This window comes from Orcinus orca, chromosome 13, assembly GCF_937001465.1.
Source record: "Orcinus orca chromosome 13, mOrcOrc1.1, whole genome shotgun sequence".
In the NCBI taxonomy this organism is placed as follows: Eukaryota; Metazoa; Chordata; class Mammalia; order Artiodactyla; family Delphinidae; genus Orcinus; species Orcinus orca.
Genome location: NC_064571.1, coordinates 69,063,429 through 69,078,838, shown reverse-complemented (window position 1 = coordinate 69,078,838; position 15,410 = coordinate 69,063,429). Strand labels below are relative to the sequence as shown.

The 15,410-nt window shown below is 51.6% G+C and overlaps 1 protein-coding gene across 1 annotated transcript; it reads right to left on the bottom strand.

The window, feature by feature from the left end:
* Positions 1–223: 223 nt before the first annotated feature.
* On the bottom strand, positions 224–12,908 carry PCARE (photoreceptor cilium actin regulator). Its single transcript, XM_004268174.3, has 2 exons — positions 8,819–12,908; positions 224–4,132 (listed from the first exon to the last, which is right to left on the bottom strand). Exons 1-2 carry the CDS (start codon positions 12,562–12,564, stop codon positions 3,958–3,960), a joined length of 3,921 nt encoding a protein of 1,306 aa, XP_004268222.1. The 5' UTR covers positions 12,565–12,908; the 3' UTR covers positions 224–3,957.
* Between the last annotated feature and the right edge of the window lie 2,502 nt (positions 12,909–15,410).

The window sequence follows — 15,410 nt, the reverse complement described above, 5'->3', positions numbered from 1 at the left end:
GGAAACCATAGTGCAGTATAACATGCTCTGTTAATATAGGCTCAGAACACATTTACTTTATGGCAGTTCAACAGACTTTGATGTGGGGCTACTTAAAAATATATTACCTTTGAAAAGCTTTGCTTTGGCAGATAGAGTGGGTGTTGGCAGCCTGTACGCAGTCAACCAGACGATCAATTGACAAACATGTTGACACAATAATTCATGGCACCAGCTCCTCTGATACATGCAAAACGCTGGTTTATTTCAGAAAAATAGAATATATTTCTCAAAATCCCTTTCATTCATGTTGCAGGGTTTATGAGGCAAGTCTTGCCAAACGTAAGCACTTCACAATGAAGGAAAAGTCTCTCTGGTTTGTCTGCCCTTCATTTTCTATCAACGTGGATTATTTTAGGTTCTGAACTGGGTGTATGACGTGAGGAAGGAAAATAGATGCTGCTTAGAGTGAACGACCGCACAGAACCAAGCTGCGGAAGGAAGATATATTTCATCTTGAAGATTGTATTTATATTTGCAGAAAGCTATCACTGTTCCACTAGAATATTATATTTGCTTTTTTACTCCATGAATCCTTTTGATGGAACTAGAAAATTGTGTTTTTCCCCCGGGGCAGCACTCTTTGCTATGTTACTAATGTGTTGGATAAAGAGGGGGCTGGACACCTCCCTCTCCACGGCTCTGGGGTCCCCGTGTGCATGGAGGATGGCTGTAAACCCCCAGAAAGGAGTCGGCCCCAATAAGAATATGGGTATAATACGCACTTCTTAAATTAATCTCCTATGTGGACGCCCTTTTGTCTTTATACCCAACATTCCTTCTTGGTTTCTAACTGTGAAGAAAAAGAACAGACACATGAGTCTTTAATGGGTTGGGGCCATTGGCTTAATTAAACAAGACAAAACAAAACAAAAACACCCTGCTCTCCCTTCTCCCTTGAGCACCGGAAGTGGATTGAGCCCGGCAAGCACGAGATTCTTGGGTGGAGGGGGAGGGTGGGTAAGAGTGACCCATCTGAGAAGCTGTGGAGTGGGGCTTGCCCCTCAAGGCCACTGGGAGTGTGCTCTCCCAGGCACAGACAAAGACACAGATTTGAGGAAAGGCCTGATCTCAGGAGGGGTGAGACCGTGGATGCCACACAAATGGTCTGTTGGGGTGGATTTAATTTCTTTTATACAAAGTCGAATTCACATGTAATATGGGCTGAGTGTGGTAGTTGGGATTGTAGCCCAAAAAACATACCTTTGACTCATCTGTTCCGGGGTCAGCTTGGCACTCCTTCACCTTAGACCTTTGCTGCCTTCCAGCCCCTTGGCCTCAGCAACCCCTCCCCTTTCCCCTCTGGGAAGATGACTTGGGATTCTTGAAGCCTCTGGGTCCTTAGGCATCACGATTGCTCCAGCAGCTCATCGTCCCTGCTGCCTGGGCCTAGAGGTTCTGGGTCTCTCATTACATCACATGTGAGGATATATGGCAGCAGCCTGGCCCTGTCCTGGCACGAGTAGGTGCTCAGTGGCAGGAATCCTGTGCACCCTGGATCCCTCCGCGGCTGCCTGCAGGACAGGAGGGGTGGGTGCTCTACCAGCCTAGCTTGGGCTGGTGGTCGGGGGAGCCTCTCCTCTCAGAGAACCTCCTGCCAGGCACCCTCATAAAGGCAGCAGTGGTTCATTCCAGACCCTTCCAAGGCATTTGCTCTGATGCCGACCCCCTCCGTGACGTAATATGCTGCCTGGCTCCCAGCTGCCCACTTCTACCTCATGTCACTGTAGCTGGGTACCCTCAGCCACACCCACACACTCAAACCAGCCCCAAACCTCTAAGACCCTGTAAGGGGGGGACCTGTGCTGGAGACCCAGAACTTGCCGTTCTCGTGGATCTGGCCCCCACTTCTTATCCAGTCACTTAGACTTTTGATCATCCCTGGGGTTACATCCCCACGTTGCATCCCAGGTTCATCACCTGGGTCCCTGTCCAGTCTCCCGGCAGCTGGGGTTCTGCTTTGTTTCTTCAGACCTTCCTTTCTCCAGGAAGCCGGCCTCGAAACCCTAGCACGGGGCAGGTCCCCCTTCTGACCAATTCTCTTACCTCTGAGCTGTATTGCTCCACACTGCTTGCTTCCTGAAAGCCAGCCTACGGGGCCCAGCCCTCGTTACCCACGCTGCCGGCCTAACCATGCCGGGGGACAGTCCAGCTAGTTACCTGAAGTTGGCTGTTCTCACTCACTCACCTGGGCCTGGGTGGCTGAATTTCCTCCTGTGTCCTGCAGCCCAGGCAGTTCCCAGGGCCCAGCCTCCAGCCCCTTGGTGTGGCTCTGCCCTGCTGTGGCCTGAGCTCTGCTCTGAGGATTAGTACACACTAACTGGGGGCGTACAGACATTTCCCAATAGAGGGGTGGGTTGTGGTCCCTCTTGGTAGTTTAATCAACTGTTCCTGAGTGCCTTGGCAGAGATTGTCCCTGTCACCCCTGACTGAATAACTGGACAAGTCAAGGTGGGGATCACTTACTTGGAGCCATGGCCTATCCCTGGGGGAGGGGGCTTAGTCCTCAGGACCCAGTTTAACATGTTCTTGAGTCATGATCTACTTCAACAAGAAAGGACTTGAAGTCTATAATTTTTCCAAACTTAAAAAATCAGCTTTGAAGCAGATGTGGAGGATTGGCCCTTAGCTGTACCCTGTGGGTGAGAATTCTCGTCTTTTGACAACCCACTGAGCTGGCATTGAATCACCCAATTACTGCAAATTCTTTTCTAAATAGAAAGCACTCCACAGCCTCCAGTGGAAAAATTCCAAATTCTGCAGCGAATATCTAGCTCATTGGTAGAAGCAGGTTTTGGGCATGAACAATGCTTCTTCACTTCAGTTTCAACTCCAGCAGAAGTTCTGCCGATGACCTGGGAATAAAGTTGGCAGAGAAGTCCCTGGGGGAGACCAGGGTGTGTGTGTGTGTGTGTGTGTGTGTGTGTGTGTGTGCGCGCGCGCGCGCCTGCCTTACCCACACGTCCTTCTGAGCTTCAGCCCCCACGGGTTTCAGAGAATAGGCTGCTTTGTTTGCGAGGGTCGGTTGCACCCACTCAGTCTGAGAGGCATGTGGGTGCATGGGGTAGAGCATCTGAGATACGCCTCTGAGACAGGCTTAGCTGGAGAGGCAGCAGGGCTGCACTGTTGGGCTGGAAGCTTTGCTTTTAGGGCTTTGGAGCTGAGCTTGGGAAGGAGGGTGGGTGGAGCTGTGTGTCTTAATGCCACCTCAGGCTTCTTATCTCTGGAGCAGTCAGCTTCTAAACAGAGCTCATGATGGGCACATAAAAGCTGTGCCACTATTTAACCTTAAAAAAAAAGAAGAAGCTTTCCACCTGTACAAGTACATACGTATGCTTGCAAATGGAACAGTCAAGGGAAATGAAATGTTCAAAAAAATAAAAAGGAATGAAAGACAATAGATTCTAGAGCCAGGCACACCTGTTCACGTTTTACTCTGTTCTCTTCCTAGTTGTGTAACCTCAGGCAAGGCACTGGGTGGGGCGGGGGGAGTGAATGGACGAGAGGTACTTTGGTTTTCTCATCTGCAAAAACCAGGAGAATGCTCTCTGCTTCATTCATTGTTGAACGAATTAAATGGTTTCACAGAGCGAACCCAAGTAGGACACCTGGCTCATGAAGAACGTGGTAAATATCGTTTCCTGCTAAATTAAGACCAGCACTTGAAGGATTAAAGAATGTCGTTGTGGGGTCCAAAGTTATAGTTAGTTGTTGAACCCCAAGGCAAACCAGGATCTAGGACTGCAAACAGTGATTGTTTAGAATTTAGGAGAGCCTCTGGGCAGTGCCCTTTCCAGGCCTTTCCTACCTCTCAGGAGGAGTTTGGTTGGCCCACCCTCTCTGGGGTTGTCTGACGCTTGGCTATCACCCTTGCCTTCTGGGGTGACTGACATCAGTGTGACTCAGTCAGCCAGCCCATCAGGCCACTTCCTTCTGCTGGCGCTTGTCCTGGGCATGGCTGGCGCTGGCCTCCCGCTGCAGCCCGTGGCCCAGCACGCAGAGCTCTGGGGGCGGTGCACCCCTGCTGCCGCCCTTCAGTTCTGGGGCACAGGGACTGTTCCATGGCTCTGTGTCCTTGGGGCTCTCCTCGCTGCTGCAGAGAGAAAGCACAGGTGCCAATCAAACCCTCCTCGTTCCTCTGGCCCCGCCCCATCTCCATTCTGTCTCTCTCAAGCCCTCCTGTCTGTGTCACCCACAGACCTGGTGGACTCTTGGTGCCAGGCCTCTGCCTTTCCATATCAGCTTTGCCTGCTGGTGCTGTCCTTGTGGGTGTCTGCTGTGGCTGGGCACCGTGAGAGCCAAGCTCCTGGCGTTTCAGAGGACAGGCTGAGTCCTGTTCTCTCTTGGGATGCCCAGATCCTGCTGCTGTGAACAAAGCGTCTCCCTCAGGAACTCGGGAGCCAGGCCTTTATTTTGTTTTTGTTTTAAGAGCACTTCTTATTTAATAAAGAGCTAGGCTTAGCTAGTTGAATCAAAAATAACGCCAACAATAACAGCAAAAAAAACCCTGCTTTGCTCAGCTGCCACCCTTTTCCTGAATGGAATAAAATGAAAACTGCTTGGCTCAGACCTGGCATTTGGCTAGAATAGAGCTTCCCAGCTGCTGAGTGCCACAGTGAGAGGGGCTCTGAACAGAGAGGGACACCCAATGTGCTCTGAGGGTGGAGGGTGGTCACAAGCACAGATCAGGCCTAGGCCAGATGGGGGACCAGCTCGGAAAGCCACACTGGCTACGGGCAGCCAGGCTAGCCTCACAAAGACCACGTGGAGGGTGGAGTTGGCTGTCTGGGTTCGAGTCCTGGCCCTTCCACTTACTAGCTCTGTGACCTATAGCATGTTGATTGATCTCTCTGATTCTCAAGTTTCCTGCTTTGTGAAAGGGAGATAGTAATAATACCCATCTCATAGGACACTCAAAGTTATCAATATTGGATGATGCCTGGAAAACTCTCCGCACACTAACCAGCATATGACAGGTGCTCACTAAATTGTCGGCTGTCACTGGTGCTGTTTTGTAGTAGGACTAGGAAGTCGCGCCAGCAAGGGACCTGAGGGACCACCCTGTCATATGACAGGTGGGCACCTGAGGCTCGGAGCCTCTCCATCAGTCACCTGAGGACCAGGACTGGCCCCAGCTCCGCACATGCACAGACCAGAAGCGCTTCTCTCCGCCCGTGACGGCACCTTCTTGACTGTATTATGAGTGTGCTCGGCTCTGCGTGGTTACGCTTACGTGGGACGTCCAACCAGTGGAGGACAAGTTTGAGTTCGGATCCTAACAAGATCAGGGTGGCAGGAATGGTGGGGGGAGGTGGGGTGGACACTGACACTGGCCGTCATACGTGATTTTCAGGCAGTGAGGAACCCACCCTGTTCCTTAGAGCCAGTCTCATCTATGTCAGCCTCTGGCCCCATCATAAGTCCCTGCAGGACCCAGTGATCTGTGGGCCACAGCTCCCACCTTATTTTTTCTTCTTCCTGTGCCCCTTTTGAGCAGGGGTGGGGGCATGACACTTTGCTGCTCCCAGACTGGAGCAGAGGACAGGCCGTGGCACGCAGTGTCAGTGGAGGCCGACGCCGACGTGTGACGCAGGATTTGGTTCTTGACCTGTGTCTTCCCCACCCCCAACCAGGTCCCACATATGTGTGAGGCTCAGGCCAGGAGGTCGACTGTTTTGGTTGCCATATGGCCGTGTTTCCACCTGTTCCCAGACCTGCTGGGGAGCCAGGCAGCCCAGGTCTCCAGGAAACGGGGTCAGGGGGCTGCAGAGAGACCCTGACTGGCTGGTCCAGTCCTGGCAAAATTAAAAGCACCGCATTTAGCGGAGCAAGTCTGGGCACACTGAGACCTGGATAGAGACAGGTGCCTTCACCTGGGCATTCAACACGTAAATAACAGTTGAAGCTCAGTAACAGAGCTGCCTGGGGAAGCCTCCAAGGACTGTGCCCAATCCCTGGGCCCCAAGATGGGGAAGATATCAACACCATCAGTTTTTCTAAAAAAGCGGCACAGGCTGACCTGCAGGGGGTCAACACCAGACACAGCCCAGTGCATCCTGCAAGCCTGCCTCGGCTGCGAGATATAATGGGTAGGGCTGTCCCTGCAAGTCCCTGCTTGGGGAAACAGCCTGTAGGAGTTTCTGGCTCTCTGGCTTGTTGTCTTGTTGCATGATCTCGGGGGAATCATGCTCAGTTCCCTGGCATTGTTTCCCATACGCAGGAGGGCAGAAAAAAATGCTCCTCATCTCCAGAGCCGCAAAAGCCCTCCTCTTACAGCTGGTGCACTTCTGCTCCCAGACGCCAATTTTACAGGGCTGAGTGGGGAGTGGGGTGTGTGTCTGGGGAACAGGCATTTTCCTATCACATTCGTCACGTGCTCACATTTTCACAGTCTGGAGCAGCTTAGACGTGTGGTCTGACCAGGAGGTACGGGAATGGCTGTGAGTCATTCTGTGACCTTCCACGTGACCTTGGGAAGGCTCCTCTTTATAAATCCTCCTCCCTCTTTAAAGCTATAGTTACTCCCCATCCCGCCTCATCTCTCTGAATATTGAGATTCAGGACATAAAACAACCTTTAAGGCCGCCCTATTCCGAGGAGAAACCTGAAAGAATGGCAATATTTTCTCCTTGAACAATTTTATGTTGCTTTATTATTGCTCCTGCTGTTTTAAAATGTTAGTGTTTTTAATTATTGCCATTTTACTGTCCTTGTTCTCTCAAGCTCTTCTCCTGAAGGGCACAGTTTTAGAAATCTAATAACTGAATAACTGGCTAGTGTGAGGAATAATGCAATAACATTTATAGAGGTTCTCAGATGAAAGGCACTGTGCTGTAGGAAGTTCATTTTAGATTTAAGAAAAGAGCAACGTTACATTAAGATTCTTGCAAAAATAATCAATATTTCATTTCTTTCAAGGGGCTGGGGAAGTTTCTATAACTATAATCATACACAACTTTCCCGAGATAATATCTTTATTTAAAATTGACTGCCTAGTACTTTGTGAAAAACTACCATTTATGCCAGGACAGACTGTGAAGGCTGTAACACATATCGCTCTGGCAGAAATTAACTTCTCATTTACACAACTGTGGGCAATGCAAAGATAGCAAGGACTGCTGTGGGTTGAGCTTTGTCTGATATGATATCAAGACACATTGATAAGAGTTCCTCTTTAATCGACCTCAGATTTACATTTTTCTCCCCGTGCTACAATTTGGGAAAAGATGCGTGTCCCCATAAACTCTGTAAAATTATCACACCACCATTCAAGTCCTTTCAACTCCCAGGCAATGGCTATACTTTGAGTCACGCCCCCTTGTAGCTGCATGCCCAGACCTGTCTGCGGGGCTGGGCCAAGGACATGCAAGTCAGCTGCCCCTCATGAGAAAGGCACGCTTAGACCTCAGCCGGCCCAGGGCAGGCATGGCAGCCCTTCCGCCTGGGTTCTGGTGCTCAGTGCTCATGGAGAGTCTTGTTCTTTTTTTTTTTTTTTTTTTTTTTTGCGGTACGCGGGCCTCCCACTGTTGTGGCCTCTCCCGTTGCGGAGCACAGGCTCCGGACGCGCAGGCTCAGCGGCCATGGCTCACGGGCCCAGCCGCTCTGCGGCATGTGGGATCTTCCCGGACCGGGGCACAAACCCGCGTCCCCTGCATCAGCAGACGGACTCTCAACCACTGCGCCACCAGGGAAGCCCGAGAGTCTTGTTCTTGCTCTACACTCCTCTGAAAGGGGAGATGGAGATGAGGCTGAATTGCAGGAGAAGTGGGGGCAGGTCCTCAGGAGTATGGGGAAGCCAGACTTTTATATTCAATACCTCCAGGACCCGCTGTTTGTTAAGGTGTGTCCCCTGGGTGCCTCCCAGATCCTTTCGGGGGCGGGGGGCGGGGGGGTTGTGTCCACGTGGTCAAAACTATTTTCATAATAATACTAAGATGTTATGTGCCCTTTTCACTTATTCTTTCAGGAATGTAGAGTGGAGTTTTCCAGACTACATGATGTGTGATATCACAACAGATTGACTGTGGACAAAGGTCTGAGAATCCAAGTGTCTGTCTGTGAAGCCCACACCCTAAAGAGGTTTGTAAAACTATAAGACAGTGCCACTCCTTTCGCTCAATTTTTTTGTTATTGTGGAAAATATAGTTACTTTTCATTAGGATATAGTTTATGTTAACATAGAATGGGGTCGTTTTTTCAATTAATAAATATTTTAAACATCTCTCAATTTTAATTTGTAACGCAGTAAAAAGCGATAGATGCAATGCACATAGGCAAAGGCTCCTTGGGGGTCTCGATTTTGAAGAGCTTAAAGAAGTCCTGGGACCAAAAATTTGAGCACGTCCCACTAAGATACTGGGCTATTGCCGTAAACCAGGAAAGACAGAAATCAGGCTGCTGGCTCCAGACAGGTGACAATGACTCAACTTTGGGGGTCAAGTCACTTCACCTCAGTTTCCCCAAGTGTAAAATAAGGGGCACATGTGGTTGCACCAACCTGATTGTTTTAAACTTTTTTTTTTTTAATTTTTCTTTTAAACTTTATCTTTAGTACAGCAGAGCCCCTTGCAATTAAATCTTTCTCGGGAACCTGAAGTGTGTAACAGATGAAAGACGGTTGCTTAAGCATGGGGGACTGGGAGATAGGACATTCCTAGACCCCTCTCCCAGCTGCTCTTCTCTGGGAGCACAGTTTGAAAACTACTGACCCAGATGAGCCTAAGCGCATATCAGCTCTATCCCAATAACTGCAGGGCTGTGGCCCGAGGACTCTCCTTACCTGCTCTGGCCAAGCTGGGATTCACAAGCGTCGCTGGTGGTGCCCGGGACAGGCAGGTGAAGGCGGATGCCCGGCTGGCAGTCAGAAGCTGTCCTTCTGATGAAAGGCTGAGGGTTGAGGGCACACAGGGCTGTCCCTCGCTGTGAGTCCGCCCTCAGTCGTGGCCCTGAGCTGCTCCTCCAGCATCCTGTCGGGGTCCCACAAGGACCTCCAGCTTCAGGTGGCAGCGATGGTGGGGTGAGTTGGGGTACTGTTGAGAATGGTGACTTAGCTTCAAACAGAGAGGAGGTGGCTGGACAGAAGATGGAACATGTGTTCCCAGATGCTTTGGCCATGGCTGCCCGACTGTCTTCAGAATCTCTTGTTTCCTTGGGCCCCTGACTGGGAGATGCTGGGGGAGATGGGGAGGGGCCAGAGGCAGGGGAACTGGCTTCTGTGCACTGGGCAGGGGGGCTGGAGACCTTGTGCCGAGCCGGTGGGCTTGCCGAGGGAGGGGTGGACAGTTTGTGCTGGGGGGGAGGGGAGGCTCGTTTCTTCACTGTTGGGGGGCTTAGCATCCTGGGGCTCGCTGGAGGGCTGAGCGGTGGGCTGGGGGACCTGTGCACACAGGGCACACTTGGCTGGGCAGGTCTGTGAGTGGAGGGCACGCTTGGGTGCCTCTTGTCCACTCTGGGTGTCCAGTGTGCCCTCGTGGGAGAGGCCTTCCTGACCAGCACGGGGCTTCTGTCTTGGTTCTGCCTTGGGGCCTCGGGAGAATGTGGCCCTCGCATTGGCCTGGCCAGGTTGGGCTCCGAGGTCCTGTCCTGCCCGGATGTGTGGCTGGAGTGGCGCCAGTGGATGACCTTCCGGGGATGCTTGGAGAGGCCTGTGGCCCTGTCCGCTCGTGCCTGACTCTGAGCCCTGCTGCCCTGCACCTCTGGGTTCCCGCTGGCTGCTGGTGGGTGACTGAGGTCCAAGGCGAGCTTTCCGGGATTGCAGCCGCTCTTGCTTCTCCCTGGTTCTGTGCTGCGGGCCCTGGCGAGGGTGGCCGTGCTTTTGCTGGGCAGCAGGTCAGAGGGGCTCATGGCGGCTCTTAGCTTTGGGGAAGCCCACGTTCTCCGGGCGGGGCCGGCCCCTCCCAGCCCTGGCACGTGGGTCCCTTCAAGGGAGCTCTCTGCTAGATCGCTGTTTTCTGGGGGCTCCAGGGAAGTGAATGATTTGTCCATCAGGATTTCCAGAGGCGGTGGAGGGAGATGCTCTGGGTTCTCCTCTGTTTCACAGTTGAGGTCCTCACTCTTGGACGCTTCTGCTGTGAGCAGAGGGGGAAAGGTGGGAGCAAAGGGCCTCCAGCCTGGGCCTATCCTGAGAGATTCTCCACCTGCTGCTGGAGAAATTCGAGGCTTTGGATACAAAGGGGCAAGTCCCCTGTAAATGGGGAATCTGGGAGGCATGGTGGGGACCCCCCACTTCCTGGGGCAGGGGCTCGGCCCAGAGTCCTTGGAATCCCCCAGTGTCCTTAGACCCTCGGTGGGACTGAAAGTTTCAATGAGTTTCTTGACCGATGTTCTGGTAGGACAGCTCTTGATGTTCCAGTCCCGGGCCCTGGGAGCCTCACTGGCCCTCTCACCTGATGGCATGACGTTTGGAAGCCCCTCAGCTTTTCCCTGCCAGGGCTGTTCTCCCTCAGGGTGGGGACAGCATTTCTGCAAGGTGCTCTGACTTGGCAAAATGCTGAAGTTCTTGGTGAGGGACGCCTTCAACTTGCTGATGGTGCTGCTTGGGGTGACCTTGCAGTAGTGGTCAGGCCTCAGCGCTGTTGCCCTGGGCTGCAGAACCTGCTTCTGGCTGTGCCCCTGCCGTCGGGTGTCCCGGGTGCAAAGCGCCTCCAGCCTCTGGCTGAGGTCTCTCTGGACCCTCCACAGCTCCTGGAGCGTGGGGTCCTCCACGTGGCTCTTCAGACAGCCCTCAGATTGGGACCTCCTCTGCCTTGAGGGGGCCTTCCTGCTGTCACTGGCCGTGTTCGGTCTTGGGGCCACCATGGTTCTCTCCTCTTCCTCGATCCATTCCTGGTGCTCAGAGGGCAGGGGGACAAACTTGATCCTTTCACTGATTGCTTCCTTCATCTTCAGAATCATTTCCTCGTCCTGGGGGCTCCTAAGCCTCCGGGGGTGTGGCTGAAATAGGCTTTCGGCACCACCGGCAGGTGAAGACCGAGGCCTTGCATGGGAAGCGCTTCCCTGCCCCGCACGCGGACTCAGGCAGCTCTCTTTGTCTTCCTCCGCCTCTGGGCTGCTGTCCTCACATTCACTGAGGGGCGGAGTGTCCATCAACCTGGAGCCTTTAGGAAAGTGTGCTTCCCTGGAGATCCTGATCCCAGGGGAATCACACGGAGCGCTTTGGCCCAGCCCCCAAGGCCTGGAGGCAGTATTTTCTGGGCCTGTGCTGGAGGGCCAGGGGCTCCCCGATCCACCCTGCACTGCTGGCTGAACCTTTGCTGTAAGGGGCCTGGAGAGCGGGCAGTCCTGGGGTCTGGCTGAACCCATCCAGAATGGGCTTTGCTGCCAGGTATGTCTGGACAGCTTGGCCTCCACTGTGGGTGGAATCGCTGGCCTCCACTCTGCAGGCTCCAGCACGAAGTCCCAGCTGGCTCGCTTGCCCAGTTTGTCTGCCAGCTGCACACACTCATTGTCAGCACCGATGCCACTGTCCTCAGAGCACAAGGGTAGGCCCTGCACTTCAGGGTCACCGTGGCCACTCGCTAAGCTCTCCAGGTGCCCCAGAACCCTGAGGAGGTGCTCATCCGCACCCTTCTTCTTGCACAGCTTGTTTCCCAGGTGGCCCGCGGCGCCGTGGAAGTAGCGGCCGGAGCCCTCCAGGAGGCTGTCAGAGAGCGAGGCCACTGTGCCGCTGAGCGCCTGCAGCTTGCTAACTGTGTACTGCAGAAGCTGCTGCAAGAGATCTGGCTGCTCCTGGGGCTCTCTTTTCTTCAAAGGCCAAGCCAGATCCTCCTTAACTTCCTGGAGGAGCTCTTCTCCATCCTTGGAGATTTCCCCTAAGAGCTGGTTGACCTCATCAAAACACAGCAACAGGAAGCCGACCATGGGCTGCAGCAGCTCCTGGGTCTGCGTGGCGCAATGGGTGATGCTCATAACTGCTTCGTATTTGGAGAGGCAGGTGTGCAGATAGGTGTAAGCACGCTGGTGGGCCTTCACCAGGGGCTCAGGGAAGTCTACTTTGTCTTCAGACTCGTGGGCAGGAAGGATGGTTTGGCAGTCATGGCCCTGTTTGCTCGACCTGTGACATTTTGGCCTCTTTCCCCATTTGGAAGTCTCCCGGGTATTGCTTTCCTCACTCTCTTCCCCAGAAAAGGCCGCCCCTTGTGATCCATGGGAACTCTGTCTCTTGAGTGGAACGTCTGTAGCCACGTAGCTCTGTGCTTTGTTCAGCTGGGATGGGGAGGTTTTGGTTTCTGGGATCAGTCCTTCCATATCTTTCCTTTTGCCCGAAGTGGGATCTCTGGTGAGCTGACAAAGACTTTCAGCCACGGATTGGATCCACCTGGGACTTTGCTGCTCTTCTGGCCTCTGTCCCTGGGACGAGCCCCCTCCAGAGTCATAGCAGGTGGAGTTTTGAACCAGCAAAGGGATGGAGCATCTTTCGCTGGGCCCCTGACATCCTGGCAGAGTTGCTTTGGGCTTTTTAAAAAACTGGATGCCACTCTTAGCAACGCTGTTAACAATATCACTGTGGGAAGGTGTACATCCCATGATGTCAGCCTGTAGTCATCTCCCATCTGCAACCCTCACAATTTTCAGAGAATTGTATTCAAAACAGGAACAAAAGGCAGTCTTACTAGTCCATCCAGGCAGTTTCCAAGCCAGAATCCTTTGAAGTCCAAGGTGCAATGTCCTAAACTTGGAACCGGCTTTCTTTACTTCCTTGGCCCCGTCGTGTAGAGGTAGTGATGCTGCCGCCGTTCTGGTGTTGTTCTAAGTTTTGAACCCTCTGCTGCTGGTGAGCCACAGGGCAGTTCTCGAGGACTTCAGTCCCGTGGATTACCGGATTGCATTTTGCTCGTGTCCTGACAGATGTGCATGGCAAGTGGAACTTTAAGCCTATTAGGTTAATCACGCCCTAGCCAGTCAGCGCTCACAGCGTGTTCTAATATAGAACTCAGCATTTACTATCTTGGGAAGCGGATTATTTTTGCACGTGCGTATGCTTTTAATTCTGTTCAGATGCCTGCCATATGAAACCTAGGGAAATGAGCCATAATTGCAGAAGGCTCTGGAAGAGACACATTTGTGGAGGGGAAGCGAGGGCTCACCGTTTATGAATCCTGGCAGAGAAGTGACCTTCACAGTTTAATAAGGGCAAACTAGCTGAGTGTGCTCCAACCTGCTGCCATCCAGAAGACCCCAAAACTGCACAGTAGCTGGGAATTGAGGTGATACATTGTGGTTTGTGTGGCTTATAAAAATGCTACGACTTTCTAGTGCTGGAGGACATCTCTAAATAGACAGGGAATAAAGAAGGCTTTCCTCTACACTAGAAAAGGGAGGTCGATCGCAGGGAGCCTTGGAGGGGAAAGCAGGAAAAACTCTCCATCATATAAAGCTTAGGGCTGGTCCCTGTGGACTATAGGGGCTCGGGGAGACAATGCTCTCACAGGAAAAGCCTTTTTACTAAACCTTCCTCATAGGAAAATAAGCTAAACCTGGGCAGTGGAGAGCCATTAGGAGTAGAACTTAAGGGAAAAATGTGTTTTCCTTTTCAAGCCCAGCTTCTATACTCAGTCTGAGCCTGGTGCTCTTGCCCATGGCTAAGGTCGCAGCTGCCCATTTAAAACCTCCTTTAGGGCTTCCCTGGTGGCACAGTGGTTGAGAGTCCGCCTGCCGTTGCAGGGGACACGGGTTCGTGCCCCGGTCTGGGAAGATCCCACATGCCGCGGAGCGGCTGGGCCCGTGAGCCATGGCCGCTGAGCCTTCGCGTCCGGAGCCTGTGCTCCGTAACGGGAGAGGCCACAACAGTGAGAGGCCCGCGTACCGCAAAAAAAAACCCCAAAAAAACAAGAAAACCTCCTTTAAAACTTTCTTTGCTGTCAGTAAAGTCTAGAGCAGGGGTTTGAAGTTGGAAGACTTGAGTTTAAATACTGAGCTCTTCTCCTTTTAGTTGGGGGAATTTCCACAAGTGATTTAACTTCCCTGGGGCAGAGCTCACCTTTGAAATGGGGATAGTGATATCTACTTCGCGGAGTTGTTGGGGGGATTAAGTCAATTGTCAGCTAATGCTAGGCAAGTGCTTGGTGTGGTGCTTGGTAAGAGGTAGGTACTCAAGAAAAAAAAAAAGGTATTCCTTATTCCTTTCCCCTTGGCATCTAAGTCACTTGTAATAAAAGTCGTGAGAAAATTCATTAGTTTGTCCAGGACCAAGTCCCAGTCGTTTCCTGAATTGTCTGGGAATAACTGCCTACAGATGGCTTAGAGCCCCAGATCGGGTTTTTGCCATTCTACGTCTGTGCAGATGGCTCTCTGCTCGGCACACTGATGCCTCAGGACTTTTCTAAGGCCTCATCGTGTCATTTCTCTGTTCTTAAACACACAATAATTCCCACCAACTGCAGGAGGAAGAGAGGCTTTGATTTAACCATTTCATATTTTTGGTTATTTAGCTCATTGACAATGTTTAATTTTCCTAATAGAAAAAAGATTGCATCGAGCATCTCCTGAAGTTGCTGAGAACGGACTTATATTCCGGCTTTACAGTTTTCATTTTCTCTCGCTGAGCCCCATACAACCAACGAAAATAACACTGTGGGTTTTAGGACTTGGGGATCCCTCTTCTGCCGGGAGCAAGCTGCAGACCGGCTACCAGCCTGTGTGCTGAGCCTGGGGCCTATCACAGTCCTGTGCCCCAGAGTGCTTAATTAATCAAGTTCTCCTATCTGTTTATTTGAAGCAGGACTCATGGGAAACACAAAGCTGACTCAGTGCCTGAGGGCGAACTGCGTTAGGCATCAAAAAGTTGTTTCATTTGTCACAGCCTGGGCTGGCCCAGTAAACAAGCACACCATGTGGGAAGATTCTTCTCTCTTCCATTTAACACAGTGCAAAGCTCATCTGAAGGGTTCTTTATGTAAGTTCTTCTCCTCTTGGGATTTTGGCCCCTGCTTGAATCATCTTTGTGAAAACTTTTGATCTAAGTGACTAAAATTATTTCCAAACCAATAATCAAAATAAAAGTATTTGCCCGGAGGATCAGCTGTCAGATAGCTCTGTGCCTTATAGACTGGTTTTCTTGACTATTCCAAATAATTTAGGAAGCTCTTTATTCACTGCCTCTCATTTTTCATTAAGACTCGCTTTTGTTTTTCTTTCTTTTCAAACTGGTGTGGCTTCAAATTAAAAAAAAAGAAGCATTACTTTCAGTGGGAATGTAAAAGTGACCAACTACTTTGGAAAACTGTTTAACAGTTAAACATACACCCACCTTCTGACCCATCAATTCTACTCCTAAGGATTTACCCAAGACTATTGAATGCCTAGGTCCACAAAAGGGACTGGTACAAGAACATTCATATTAGCTTTATTTAAAAAAATTTTTTATTTTTAAT